This window comes from Eulemur rufifrons, chromosome 28, assembly GCF_041146395.1.
Source record: "Eulemur rufifrons isolate Redbay chromosome 28, OSU_ERuf_1, whole genome shotgun sequence".
NCBI lineage: Eukaryota > Metazoa > Chordata > Mammalia > Primates > Lemuridae > Eulemur > Eulemur rufifrons.
Genome location: NC_091010.1, coordinates 23,415,847 through 23,429,399, shown reverse-complemented (window position 1 = coordinate 23,429,399; position 13,553 = coordinate 23,415,847). Strand labels below are relative to the sequence as shown.

Here is a 13,553-nt window from a genome sequence, read left to right as displayed (position 1 = left end):
CCCTACTTCCACAGTTGAATTATTAAGAATTTTGAATATTATTCCTGATTATTTTTTACTACTTATGAAACCTGAGTCAGCCAGCCAGAAGTCAAGACAGCTGAATAAACATAGGACATGGCAAAACCACAGATAGAGCAAGGTAGATCAGGCTATGGCTCTAGGTGGAAGTATAAGACTAAAGAGTCACTAGTAGTTTCAGAGTCTGAGGTAGTATCTGAAAAGTCCCTAATACTTATCATCCAAGACCACGTCTGTCATCTCAGCAACTAAAAAAGAGCCCAGGAATTAAAGGCTAGCCTGGGCAACATAGCAAGACATCATTTCTTAAAAATAATCGGGAAAAAGGATAAATTACTAAAAAAATGACATTAGCATAATGGACTAATCATTTGGGGGAAAAAAGTTTTTTCTTCCCATCAGAAAGGTAATGTGCTTTCCCAATTCTTAAGACTATAAAAAAAGAAAAAAGAAAGAAAGGTAATATGCCGATGTCGTAACAAGGTGTGAGAGAGGCACACCTCACACGTGCATGTGAAAACCCAGTCATCATGGTTACGAACTGCAAAAGGATGTGGAAAAAAAATTTATTCAATCTGTACCTCATTCCTTAAATAAAAATAAATATGAGATCACCACACCAAAAAAGTTTTAGCAGAAAACATGATTAAATGTCTTTATCTTGAAATAAGGAGGGCATTTCTAAACACAACAGAAAATTTAGAAGCAACAGGAGAAATGACAAACACATTTGGCTATGTAAAACTTCTAAATTGAGGAAATAAAACTTTTGGATAATTTTTTTTAAAAAAATCAAGGCTGTGTGAGGTGGCTCATGCCTGGGCTAGAGTGCAATGGTGCAATCACAGCTCCCTGTAGCCTTGTTAACTCCTGGGCTCAAGCAATCCTCCTGACTTAGCCTCCTGATTAAGCTGGGACTACAGGCACATGCCACTACACCTGCTAATTTTTCTTTTTCTTTTTCTTTTTTAGAGACTGTTGCCCAGGCTACGCTTGAACTCCTGGACTCAAGTCATCTTCCCACCTCAGCCTCCCAAAGTGGTAGGATTACAGACATGAGCCAGTGGGTCCAGCCATTAATGATTTCTTATATAACTGAGTATAGAAAGACAACAAATGTATGCTACCTAATCAATGTTAGTACTAAGTATTCAAATTAAATATTTTAATAGAAAAATAATTTGTCAGAAATAAAATATATGTAACTCCTCTTACCTGCCATGGATCCAGCCATTAATCTGTGCACATGACCTGAAACTCCCAGCTTTGTAGTAATTAACTAGAAACCAAAAACACTGAATTAAATGAGATATTTTTAAATGCTGCGCATTTCACTGTTTGGTAATCAAGACTTATTTCAAAAGAGTTTCAAGACTAATAAAAAGAAAATTATAAATGTAAATGAAATGAGCACAATTATATAAAGCTGGGCAGGGTTATTTCGCATCAGAAAGAGATGTTTCCTTTGTTGCCTCTGCTCTTTTTGCACTTTTGCAGAAGCAATCTATCTTAGAATTGCCAAATATACAATACCATATGTTAATAACCATAGACTCTTGAAGAGCGAATGGGGGCAGTAGGAATAAAATACTACTATAGATGATAAAGTCCTGATATACTGATGGCATCAATTCTGTCTGACTGATCAGTTATTATAGAATGTTGTTCTCATCTCTACTGCTTACTTTTCATTCTGAAATACCCTTTGAAACTTAATATACTTAACTCCTTTCTGTGTTAAGAGAATGTTTGAGAGGATAAACTTTCACTCAGCCAGAGAAGAGAACTTCATCAATGAGTAGGATAGGAAAAGCTATTAACTTATAGCATTACTCCAAAACAGACTTTCATAATGCATTTCACCACAAGCCATGTTTTACTTAGTAAGAAAATCCAAAGCCATAGTGTTCCTCTCCTACAACTGAAGAACAAAAAGCACATTAAAAAACTATTAATATTTTATGAATTTATTATTATCTTCTTGAAAGGTACTCCGGCTTTTCTTCATATGTGTGAACATAAAGAATTTACACCTAAATTACTAACAGTTCTGGAAGAGATAACTTTAAAACCAAGTTACGTTTAAAAACTTAAACCATCACAAGTCTTACTCCTTAAAAAAGGCATTACTTTATCCATTCATCAAAAGTAACTTTATATTTCTCCACAAAATTCACAGAAAAAAAAGTAATTTTAAAGTCTAAAACAAATGTCTGATTAAGTAAGCATGATATTTAAAGACACAAAAGTGAAAAGATCAAGATTCAATTACCGTTTTGTAATGCTCAAATGCCATAAACTGGATTGCACCATAGGGAAAGATTCGAATCATCATTGCACCATTTCCTTTATACAATCCAAGGTATCCTTCCTTTTGGGGAACAGCACGCAATGCAGAAAATACTCCTATTTTTTAAAAGATTTTTAGAAGAAAAACACTATTAAAACAAAGCAAACTATGTAAATTCACAATTTTCACAACAATCACAGATAAAGATTACTATGCCATCACTTGTAACTTTGCTTAAGGAATTACACAAATAATTTCTATACAACAGTTAAACCTACTTAAAATATATCTCTTATCCAAATTATACAAATAAGCGTAACTTATATAAAAATATAAAATCTTATTTTAGCAAGAACAGCTATTAATCATAGTAAATTGGCCAGGCACAGTGGCTCACGCCTGTATTCCTAGCACTTTGGGAGGTTAAGGCGGGAAAATAGCTTGAGGCGGGGAGTTGGAGACCAGCCTGAGCCAGAGCAAGACCCCATCTCTACAAAAAATAGAATAATTAGTTAAGCATGGTGAGGTGCGTCTGTAGTCTTAGTTACTAGGGAGGCTGAGGCAGGAAGATTGCTTGAGCCCAGGAGTTTGAGGTTGTAGTGAGCTATGATAATGTCACTGCACTCTAGCTGGGGATACAGAGCAAGACTCTGCCTCAAAAACAAAACAAAACAAAACAACAGTGTACTCTCAAACAGGTACAAAGTTCTCTGTCATATCTGTTATATCAAGCTGTGTGTTATTTAAATCCACCTCTGTGTCTTTACTTGCTTTATCAAGCTAGGATTAAAAGGAACTAACATTTGGTAAAATACATGCTTGTGTATGTATAATTAGCTCTGGAAGGAAAAGAAAGAAACTTATAAAAATGCTGAATTCTAAGGAAGAAACAAGGAAGGGAGAATGATTTTTTACTTTTATACTTATTGAATTATGAACTTTGCGAAAATATTGTAATTCAAAACATTAAAAATGAATAAATAAAATGTAAAAGCAAAATAATTAAACATTTTAAAAGAATCCTATTGTGATTCATATATCTATTTTTATATCACATTTGACTGTACAAAGCTAAATAGAGGTCATAGATTTTCAATATATTACAGGGAAAAGGTCTTTACATTAATATTGCAAATTGGGGGAAGGAGAAATTTTAAATATATTCATTCCTCTTCATCTGGCTACAATAAATTTGATTTAAAATGAAAGGTAGGGGGTTTTTGTTGTTATTTTTTTTCCCCACATATGATCATTCCCCAAAAAAGTAGTTTTTGATTTCTTGGAAGTAATGTCACATTTTTAAAAGAAGCTAAAGTAGAAGTAATAGCTTTGTTTGATAGCTTATCTTGATCATCTTTGACTATAAAAGCAAAATTTTAAAAGTTATCTTATATATATAAAAGGGAGGAGGTACCTAGGATAAAATGCCCCAAAACATATAAAAAACAAAATTAAAAGACACCACGATGTTTTTGTTTTGGCTCGTATACTTTAAAGATACATGACACTTCAAATTACACGAATAGTTCATTGTTGCACTCCAGGAATTCCACTTCAAATTTTGCATGCCTTGTAGGGTATGCTATAAGCCGTGGCATGCAGCCCTGTAGAGCGTGAAATCTAATGTGAATATGTAATCTAATGATTACAAATCAGGAAACAAAACAACATACATCAGCACGGGGAGGAGGTTAAAGGAATATAACAATCCTGTTCCGACGTTCGTATGCCAGGTCATTGTAAAACACCCCGAGATACTGTGTAACATAATTCATCTCTTTTTTTCCCTCAATGTAGACAACAAAAGAAAATAGTTTCCTTCCTTTCCAGTTTTTCACAATCTCGCAGTAAGTTCAAAAGTCTGACTCTTTCTAACCATGAGCAATACACTGTATGAAGATACAGAATTCATTGATGGATACAGAAATAGTTGCAACTTTTTTCTTTCAATTTTAAGTACAGACTTCCATAGTATTAAAAATATTGATAAGAAAATTAACTACAATTAATATATAACATAAGTATCTATTCAGGTTTTTGAAAAAAAAAATCACATTCAAAAAACACAATTGGAAAAATAATTGATTCTTATTCACCCTGTTAAACATCTTTCTATGTCCGATACTACATAATCATATAGTATCATCATTCCTAGCTACTGAAGCATGAAACTGTAAAACAACGGAGTGGTATGAGTTAGTTGCTCCAACCTAATTTCTTTCTTCGTTTCTGTCCACATTAATTTTTTTTCTTTTAAATCTTTCCCCAACCCCTAATTGAAAAAGTAATATATGTTCAACATGTTTTACAAATGAGCTTAGAGAAAAAATTTTCTATAATCTGACCACTCAGAAATAACCACTTAATGTTAATATTTGTCCTTCTAGTCTTTTCTCTAAGCAAATGTTTAATAAAGTACTATATGAATAAACCATTTTAATATTCTTTTTTCATTTAACTAAGACATTATGAACATTGTCCCTAGTCAATTAATATTCTTTTATAAATTTTTTATGATTGCAGAATAGTCTATAATATGGATAAACTAAAACTTATTTTGCCCATTTCCTATTACTGAATATTTCTAGTTGTTTAGTGGTTGGAGTTTTTTGGTTTTTTTTTTAAATTGGGCAACACTTCATTCCATAAAATGAAATGAGTATTGCTGGTTTTTTTTTAACTACATAAATAATGCTTTGATCCTTGCATTTACATCTCTGACCACATTTATCTACTTTTTTTTTTTTTTTTGCAACAGGCTCTCCTTCTGTTGCCTGGGCTAGAGTGCAGTGGTATTCATCATAGCTCATTGCAACTTCAAATTCCTAGCCTCAAGTGATTCTCTTGTTTCAGCCCCCCAAAGTGCTGGGATTAAAGGCATGAGCCACTGTGCCCAATCTTTGCTAACTTCTTTAGAATAACCTCCCGGAATTGGAATTGCAAGGTCAAAGAGTATGTATTAATTCTTTTCCAGATTTTTATGCATATTGACAAAATGGCCTCTAAAAACACTGTAAAAAATTCTTATTCCTACCAATAATAAATTATTACAGTAAACATGTTAATCAAACGGCTGATTTTTATGTTTGTAAGGAAGGTCTTGATATTTTTTAACAAAGCAAGTTTATCCATAAATAAATATTAATTGCACTAGATTCTGCTTGTCCTAAGATTTCTAGGATGCCCATTTAAATGTTAAAAGGAGTAATTGCTTCAGTTTTACATTTATCAAACCTTGTCTCCATCCTCTAATTGCACTAAAAAATCAGACTGAGCTGTTATGTGTGTCCGTGAAGAATGTGACTCATTAATCTCAATAAATAAATAGTACTTATGATACTTCAATGATTTCAAGATTTGGGATAGGAAAATATCATTACCTTAAAATGATAAACATAACCACTACTGCAAAGCAAAAGATTAAAATGGATAAAAGATATATCTCTTGCAAAATTTGCCCCCAAACTTGAACGCCCTTTTGTGTCCTTTTTCTACTATAATTCACAACTAGAAACCAAGCCAGCAGATGGATAATATTTTCATTCATTTTTATCTTTAGCATTTATGAACTCACCTAAATGTTTGTAATGGTGATTGTGAGCTTGCAATAAAACCTTTACTCTATCCAATGGGGCAACCGTTGTTTTGGCACAGCATCCAGCAATACCTAAAAAGTTTTTGAAAGGTTAGAAACTGCATACCATTTCTTTCCAGATGGAAATCATTATTGGTTCAGCCAGCAAACCCTCTGATCTCTAATTTGGTCTCCATGAGTAGAACTGCCCAACAGCAGGGATATACAGATGATTGGTCCCCATTCCCTGTAACTTAATAATTGAGATGTCAGACTTCAAAATAAGTTTTAGGAGTGTAAATCAGCCCCTAGTACCCAAAATACCTGATTGAACACTGAGAATCTTGCTAAAATGTGGTTAGGGAGAAAGACACTTAAAGGTATTTACCCAACTGTAAGGTTCTGCTTGAAGTAACCACCTCTCCTTCTAGATGACTTTTCCATTGAAACAACCGAGTTTTACCCATAAAATCAGTCATTCACTTATACATCCAGCAAATACGTATTTGGTCCCTAACCTGTGCCGCCGAGTAGATGTGTAGATGAAAGCGGAATAAGGTACATACATGGACTTTAACACAGGTCAGAATCCAAGCCAATCCTACTAGCTCGGCATGCTTCTAAAGCAATGATATAAAAACTTTTCTGTGATACCTTCCATGTAGTAAGCACTTGAAAAAATGAACTATTACTCTTTGAATAAAAAGTCTTTAGTATCTTTTATGATTACATTAAGCTCTTCTTCACCATAGAATGTGTATTACACAAGGTACAAGACGGGAATTTTGTGAGTCTCCTTCAGTGCTATATCCCCAAAGACCAGTACAGGGCCTGGCACATCGTAGGCACTCAATAACTGTTTGCTGAATGAATGAATATAGAAAGTCTTACGTTAAAAACTTTTAACAACACAAGACAAAAATCACTCAGGCCAGGCACAGTGGCTCATGCCTTGTGATTCCAGCATTTTGGGAGGCTGAGGCATGAGGATCACTTGAGCCCAGGAGTTCAAGACCAGCCTAGGCAACATAGCAAGAACCCATCTCTACAAAAGATAAAAAATCTAGCTGGGCATGTTAGCATGAGAATTGTCCTAGCTACTGAGGAGGCTGAGGCAGGACGATCACTTCAGCCCAGAAGTTCTAAGCCCACTGCACTCCAGCGTAGGCAACAGAGTGAGATCTTGTCTCTTTAAAAAAAAGAAAATCACTCAAAGTCCACAAAAATTTACTTAATAGCTCAGCATGTAACTGATATTAAAATCTATATTCTGAGATATACAAAAATAAAGTATATACCTGTACTCACATATCATGTCCATATATGTTTCTATATCAAACTTCTCTTATCTGAACTAATGGAAATAAGGGTCATGGCTATCCAAAATTGAGGATAAACTAAAAATAATTTACAGCTGGTTAAGTTTTGTTTCAGATTATTTTCTGTTATCTTCTCACTCATGTATGAAATTAACCTTATAATGAAATTATTGAGAACGCACACTCAATAAGTAGTTTCCTTTAATACTATCTTAACTTGCTTTCACACTACTGTAGTTCCCCTTATCTGGGATTTCACTTCCCGCAGTTTCAGTTACCCCTGGTCAACCACAGTCTGAAAATATTAAATAGAAAATTCTCGGCCGGGCGTGGTGGCTCACGCCTGTAATCCTAGCACTCTGGGAGGCCGAGGCGGGTGGATCGCTCAAGGTCAGGAGTTCGAGACCAGCCTGAGCAAGAGTGAGACCCCATCTCTACTAAAAATAGAAAGAAATTATATGGACAACTAAAATATATACATACAAAAAAAAAATTAGCCGGGCATGGTGGTGCATGCCTGTAGTCCCAGCTACTCGGGAGGCTGAGGCAGGAGGATCGCTTGAGCCCAGGAGTTTGAGGTTGCTGTGAGCTAGGCTGAAGCCACGGCACTCACTCTAGCCCGGGCAACAGAGTGAGACTCTGTCTCAAAAAAAAAAAAAAAAAAAAAAAAAAAAATTCTCAAACAATTCATAAGTTTTAAATGCTACATCACAATACTTACACCATTTACTTCACTTCATCTCATCACATAGGCATTTTAGCATTTAACATCATCATAAGAAGAAGGGTAAGTACAGCACAATAAGATATTTTGACCCTAGGCAACAAAGTGAGACCCTATGTCTAAAAAAAAAATTTTTTTTAATAATTTTTAAAATATGGAACGCTTCACGAATTTGCGTGTGATCCTTGTGCAGGGGCCATGCTAATCTTCTCTGTATCATTCCAATTTTTTAGTATATGTGCTGCCGAAGCGAGCACTAAATAAATTTTTAAAAAGTAGATATTTTGAGAAAAAAAGAAAGACCACATTCACATAACTTTTATTACAATATATGATTATAATTTTTCTATTTTTAGTTATTCTTGTTAATCTCTTACTGTGCCTATTTTGTAAATTAAACTTTATCGCATGTATGTATGTATGTATAGAAAAAAACATAATATAGGGTTTGGTAATATCTGCAGTTTCAGGCATCTACTGTGGGTCTTAGAACACATCCCCACAGATAAGGAGGGACTATTGTACTACAGAGCTCAATTAGGTTAAGTAGCTTTTTTTTTTTTCTTTCTACTCTGTTGCCCCGGCTAGAGTGCAGTGTCATGATCATAGCTCACTGCAGCCTCTAACTCTTGGACTCAAGTGATCCTCCTGAGTAGCTGCAATACAGGTATGCTCTTACCACGCCCAGCTAATTTTTCTTTCTTTCCTTCTCTCTCTCTGTTTTTTGTTGTTGTTGTTGTTGTTTGTTTGTTTGTTTGTAGAGATGGGATATCACTAAGTTGCTCAGGCTGGTCTCCAAATTCTGGCCTCTGTGGCAAGAAATCCTCCTGCCTTGACCTCCCAAAATGCTAGTATTACAGGTATGAGCCACCACACCCAGCCAAGGGTCAAGTAGCTTTTCATCTTCCTTTTAAGATTAAGCAACTAAAGTTAAGAGATCTGCACAAGGCCACTGCTAATAATAGTTAACAATTATTGAGCGTTTACTTTGTACCAGGTACTAGGTTAAAATATTTAGGACGGGCCGGTGGCTCACTCCTGTAATTCTAACACTCTGGGAAGCACTTTATTCGCTGATGTATACTAAACAAGTAGAAGGTACATAGCTTGCATTCTAAATATTCTCTGTAAGAATTAATGAATGTCCTCTTAATCAGCAGAAGAACAAAATAATTAAATACTTTTTTTTTTTTTTTTTTTGAGACAGAGTCTCACTCTGTTGCCCAGGCTAGAGTGCCATGATGTCAGCCTAGCTCACAGCAACCTCAAACTCCTGGGCTCAAGCAATCCTCCTGCCTCAGCCTCCCGAGTAGCTGGGACTACAGGCATGCGCCACCATACCCAGCTAATTTTTTCTCTATATATTTTTAGTTGTCCATATAATTTGTTTCTATTTTTAGTAGAGACGGGGTCTCGCTCTTCTCAGGCTGGTCTCAAACTCCTGAGTTCAAACGATCCACCAGCCTCAGCCTCCCAGCGTGCTAGGATTACAGGCACGAGCCACCGCGCCCGGCCAAAATAATTAAATTCTTACTACTGCTGCAACCTACAGATATTGTCTTTCTACAAGTCCTCATAATGTGGAATTTTTTAAATTCCCAGCCTTAAATAATTAAGTGATGACAACCCAGGGAAATAATTAAGTAATTAAGAAAGGGTAGAGATTGAAACACCTTTCTGGGAAGGCAGAGGAAATTCCTAAGAGGCAATATGAACCGTTTGGCCCCACAGTCACACCAATAGTAGGGCTTGTCAAGTAGTTGTGGCACCGCTTACTAGAATTCACTGGAACCAGTTTTGATTGTAGACAGTTTTGCACAATTTTCTGGTCATCTTTAAAAGGCTGACCTCCAATATTTGCTTTCCTTTCGGTAAACAGCAAAAGCCAATTCTACACTCTCGGTCACTCATGATCTTTACAAAAGAAAGCAGTGCCCAGCATGTTTCACTAAAACCCTCCTCTCTGTAAGGGATCCCCTTCTTTTCCCTACTATCCAGCCCTGGAGAAGAGATGCCTGGTTCAGCCCTTCCACGTCCCCAGCCTCTGCCCGAGAGCCATAGGCCTCACTCTCCAGGACGTGGCTGTCACTAGTCAAGTGACTATTAGAAACAGGTTATGGCAGGTCAGGGAAAACACTCGGCAGCGCAGTGAGGCAGCCAGAGTCCAGGAATGTCATTAAGGCCGCTTGCTTCCGACCTGCACCCGATCCTGCCCCCGCAGCCCCGAGCACAACCGGGTCTTCTTGTCGGACACCTACCTCCTGCCAGAAAGGAACGCAACCAGTAGAAGTCTCGGCGGGCGGTGGGCCCTCCGGCCCCTGGCGGCATCGCGGAGGAAGGGTCAGCCGCCGCCAGGGCCGCCGCCGCCGCCATCAGGACCAGGGCCGCCTCGGGAAGCCTCAGCCGCAAACTTACGAACCGCCGGCTGGTAGCATAGCCCGAGCAGCCAGTGATAAGAGGCCGTCCGCCTCGCCGGCGGGCCCGAATGACATCCCGCGCCGCGACGCAGGCGGATGGCGTACGCCAGGGGCGGGGCCTGGGTCACCGCCCGAAGGGGCCGGGGTGGGGCGGGGGGAGGAAGCGGGAGTCTTTCAGGCTCTTAGCCTCCCCCTTCCGGCCACAACCCAAGTCCCTACTGCCCGCTTCCCTGCTCAGGCCCCTCTGTTCAGGCAGAAGAAGGAAGGGGTGGCCAGTGAAAAGGTCTTATCGAAACCCACTACCTTAGAAAGCTCTCCTCCTTCCATTGACCTGTAGTGACCACTGACCTGTAAAAGCCCATGAGGCTGTCTTCTGACGCCCCCCTAAGATGAACCCTTTCCAGAAGTAATATTTGGCTCCTCACCTTTCCAGGCATCTTTGAACTTGCTCCCATATCCAACTAAATCAGCTCTGCCTGCTCAGAGCTCCTCAATAAACCTCAGTTACTGCCCTCTCTAATCACCCTGTCTCCCCCCCAAACTCCCCAACAAAGCTTCCACTCCATCCCTACCACTTCTGCCAAAAACATTGCTAAAGCAGGTTATTCTTCCTTTGGGGCCCTACAAATTACACAAATACTTCTGCCTCGTCAGGCCCTTCTGAATCTGTTTGTGTCTTCAGCTTAGTTCCTTTTTCTTTCCTTTTTTTTTTTTTTTTTTTGTTTTTTTGTGTTTGTCATGAGCCAGAATCTAGCAGTGTTGCCCAGGATGGAGTGCCCTGGTGTCAGCCTAGCTCACAGCAACCTCAAACTCCTGGGCTCAAGCAATCCTGCCACAGCCTCCTGAGTAGCTGGGACTACAGGCGCCCACCACCACGCCCGGCTAATTTTTTCTATTTTTAGTAAAGACGGGGGTCTCACTCTTGCTCAGGCTGGTCTCAAACTCATGAGCTCAAGCTCATGCGATTCTCCCACCTTGGCCTCCCAGAGTGCCAGCATTACAGGTGTGAGCCTCCTCGCTGTCCCCGCCTTCAGTTTAGTTCTTAAATTCCACTGAGCATTACTTCCTACCAAGCCCAAGTTCCTGCCCTACACTCCTGTGAACATCCCAGTTTCTTCTCCCTAGCCCTGGCAGTATTCCAAGGTTATTTATTAATTACCCCTTACCATTCTCTTACTGTGAGCCCCTTATCACTTCCAACCGGGCAAAACTCATTCTTATTCCTTATGACCAAAATTATTCTGAACTTTTATCCTCTCTTTCAGAAATTATCTTTTATAATTGTCCTCAGTATTTACTACAACCTTCCCCAGTTTTTTTTTCTTTCTATGCATGTGCCTCTGACACATTGAGTTGGTAAATGATGAGTTACTAATGATGCATCCAGATTTCAAATTTATTTTTGCCTCTCAATTTTCAGTTTCTACCAGAAAAAAAGAACCATTTTTTTACATCATTATTTATATTTTACATGTCTAATCTGAAGAATCACAAAGTTCCAGCCAGGGGCGGTGGCTCACACCTGTAATCCTAGTGCTCTGGGAAGCTGAGGCCAGAAGACCACTTGAGGTCAGGAGTTTGAGACCAGCCTGAGCAAGAGGGAGACCCCATCTCTACCAAAAATAGAAAAATTAGGCTGGGCTCTGTGGCTCATGCCTGTAATCCTAGCACTCTGGGAGGCCGAGGTGGGCAGATTGAGCTCAGGAGTTCGAGACCAGCCTGAGCAAGAGTGAGACCCCATCTCTACTAAAAAATAGAGAGAAATTATATGAACAGGGGGGAGGGGGGTAAGGGCAATATACATAACCTAAACCTTTGTACCCCCATAATATGCTGAAAAAAAAATAAACTCTTAAACTTACAAATAAAATTAATATAGTATGTTTTATGAAAAAAAATAAATACATCATGCTGGGTAAATCAGAAAAAAAAAAAAAGAAATTATATGGACAACTAAAAATATATATAGAAAAAATTAGCCGGGCATGGTGGCGCATGCCTGTAGTCTCAGCTACTCGGGAGGCTGAGGCAAGAGGATCACTTGAGCCCAGGAATTTGAGGTTGCTGTGAGCTAGGCTGATACCATGGCACCCTAGCCCAGGCAACAGAGTGAGACTCCGTCTAAAAAAAAAAAAAAAAAAAAAAAAAAGAATATTTAGCAACTAATAGCTGGAGTCTGAAGAGAAGAAAAACCAATCATGTCCCTCCAGGAATTTACTCTTTCATGGAATGAATGTGGTCCTAATGGTAAAATAAGTACAGTAAGACACACATAAGGTTAAAACTAGGGATACAGAAGAAAGACCATATGTCAATGGTCATCAGGGAAGGAAGTAAGTGAACTGTCCTTTGTCATGGCTAAGCATGGACCCTGGCAAACACACACACACACACACACACAGAGACACAAAATAAGAAAATACAACTTGTTCAAAGAACAGTCCAGTTTGCCTAGGTTAATTTCCTTGACCTTCTCATAACTCTTTCCTCATGGTTCCCCAACATTTGTACAGCAGACATCAGAGAAGTAGATCAAGGTTGTATTATAAACAGGTTTAATTGTGGCTAAAGAGTATAGACTTAATTCAGTAGATATGATGTTGATGACAGCTATGTTTTAGAAAAATTAATCTGGGAGAGATTGGGTGATTGGGAAGGCAGACAGTGAGAGACCTGACAGTAGGGAAACCAGTTAGGAAGGTTTTGCAACACTCCAGGCCAAGTGGGCTGGTGGGAGCATGAAAACAAGGTGATCAGAAAGGAATTGGATAGCGGAGGCAGCACCTGCAGGGCTTGCTGAGGAATTAGATATGGAGGGCAAGGCCAAAACAGAAAAAGTCAAAGCTGCTGCAAAGTTTTTTTTGCCAGAGTGGTTAAGAGACTTGATGGTAGCATTAACAGAATAGAAAAGACAGAAAGAAGAGGGGGTCAAGGACGGTTGGTACAAACTAAAGATGAAAACATACAAAAGCACCAAAGGACTTATATCAGGATAGTAAAGGTTTTTTGAATATAGACAACATATGATTAGTGCATAGACCATATATAACAATAACTACCTAAAAAAGACTTCCTTGAAAGCTCCCCCCAACACCACATGTACCTCAACATAACATGAATAGGGAGAAATTGGTGTGCTTTTTAATAAACATTGCCTTGGACCTTAGTTATCTTTAAGACTTCTGGCTGGGCGCGGTGGCTCACGCCT

General features: G+C 38.5%; 1 protein-coding gene and 2 non-coding genes across 3 annotated transcripts in view; all 3 read right to left on the bottom strand.

Annotated features, from left to right (window-relative positions):
• SLC25A16 (solute carrier family 25 member 16) overlaps positions 1-10,385 on the bottom strand; it is a 35,173-nt gene extending 24,788 nt beyond the window's left edge. The window contains exons 1-4 of the mRNA XM_069460313.1: positions 10,187-10,385; positions 5,886-5,978; positions 2,294-2,427; positions 1,237-1,300 (exon numbers count right to left, since the gene is read on the bottom strand). Coding sequence (XP_069316414.1) covers positions 1,237-1,300; positions 2,294-2,427; positions 5,886-5,978; positions 10,187-10,301 — 406 coding nt within the window. The 5' untranslated portion in view covers positions 10,302-10,385. The remainder of the gene's footprint in view (positions 1-1,236; positions 1,301-2,293; positions 2,428-5,885; positions 5,979-10,186) is intronic.
• Positions 471-574, bottom strand: LOC138376758 (small nucleolar RNA U13). Its single transcript, XR_011231732.1, has one exon. It is a non-coding gene; the product is annotated as a small nucleolar RNA U13 (small nucleolar RNA).
• Positions 8,077-8,185, bottom strand: LOC138376696 (U6 spliceosomal RNA). The gene has a single exon (XR_011231681.1). It is a non-coding gene; the product is annotated as a U6 spliceosomal RNA (small nuclear RNA).
• Positions 10,386-13,553: the final 3,168 nt, after the last annotated feature.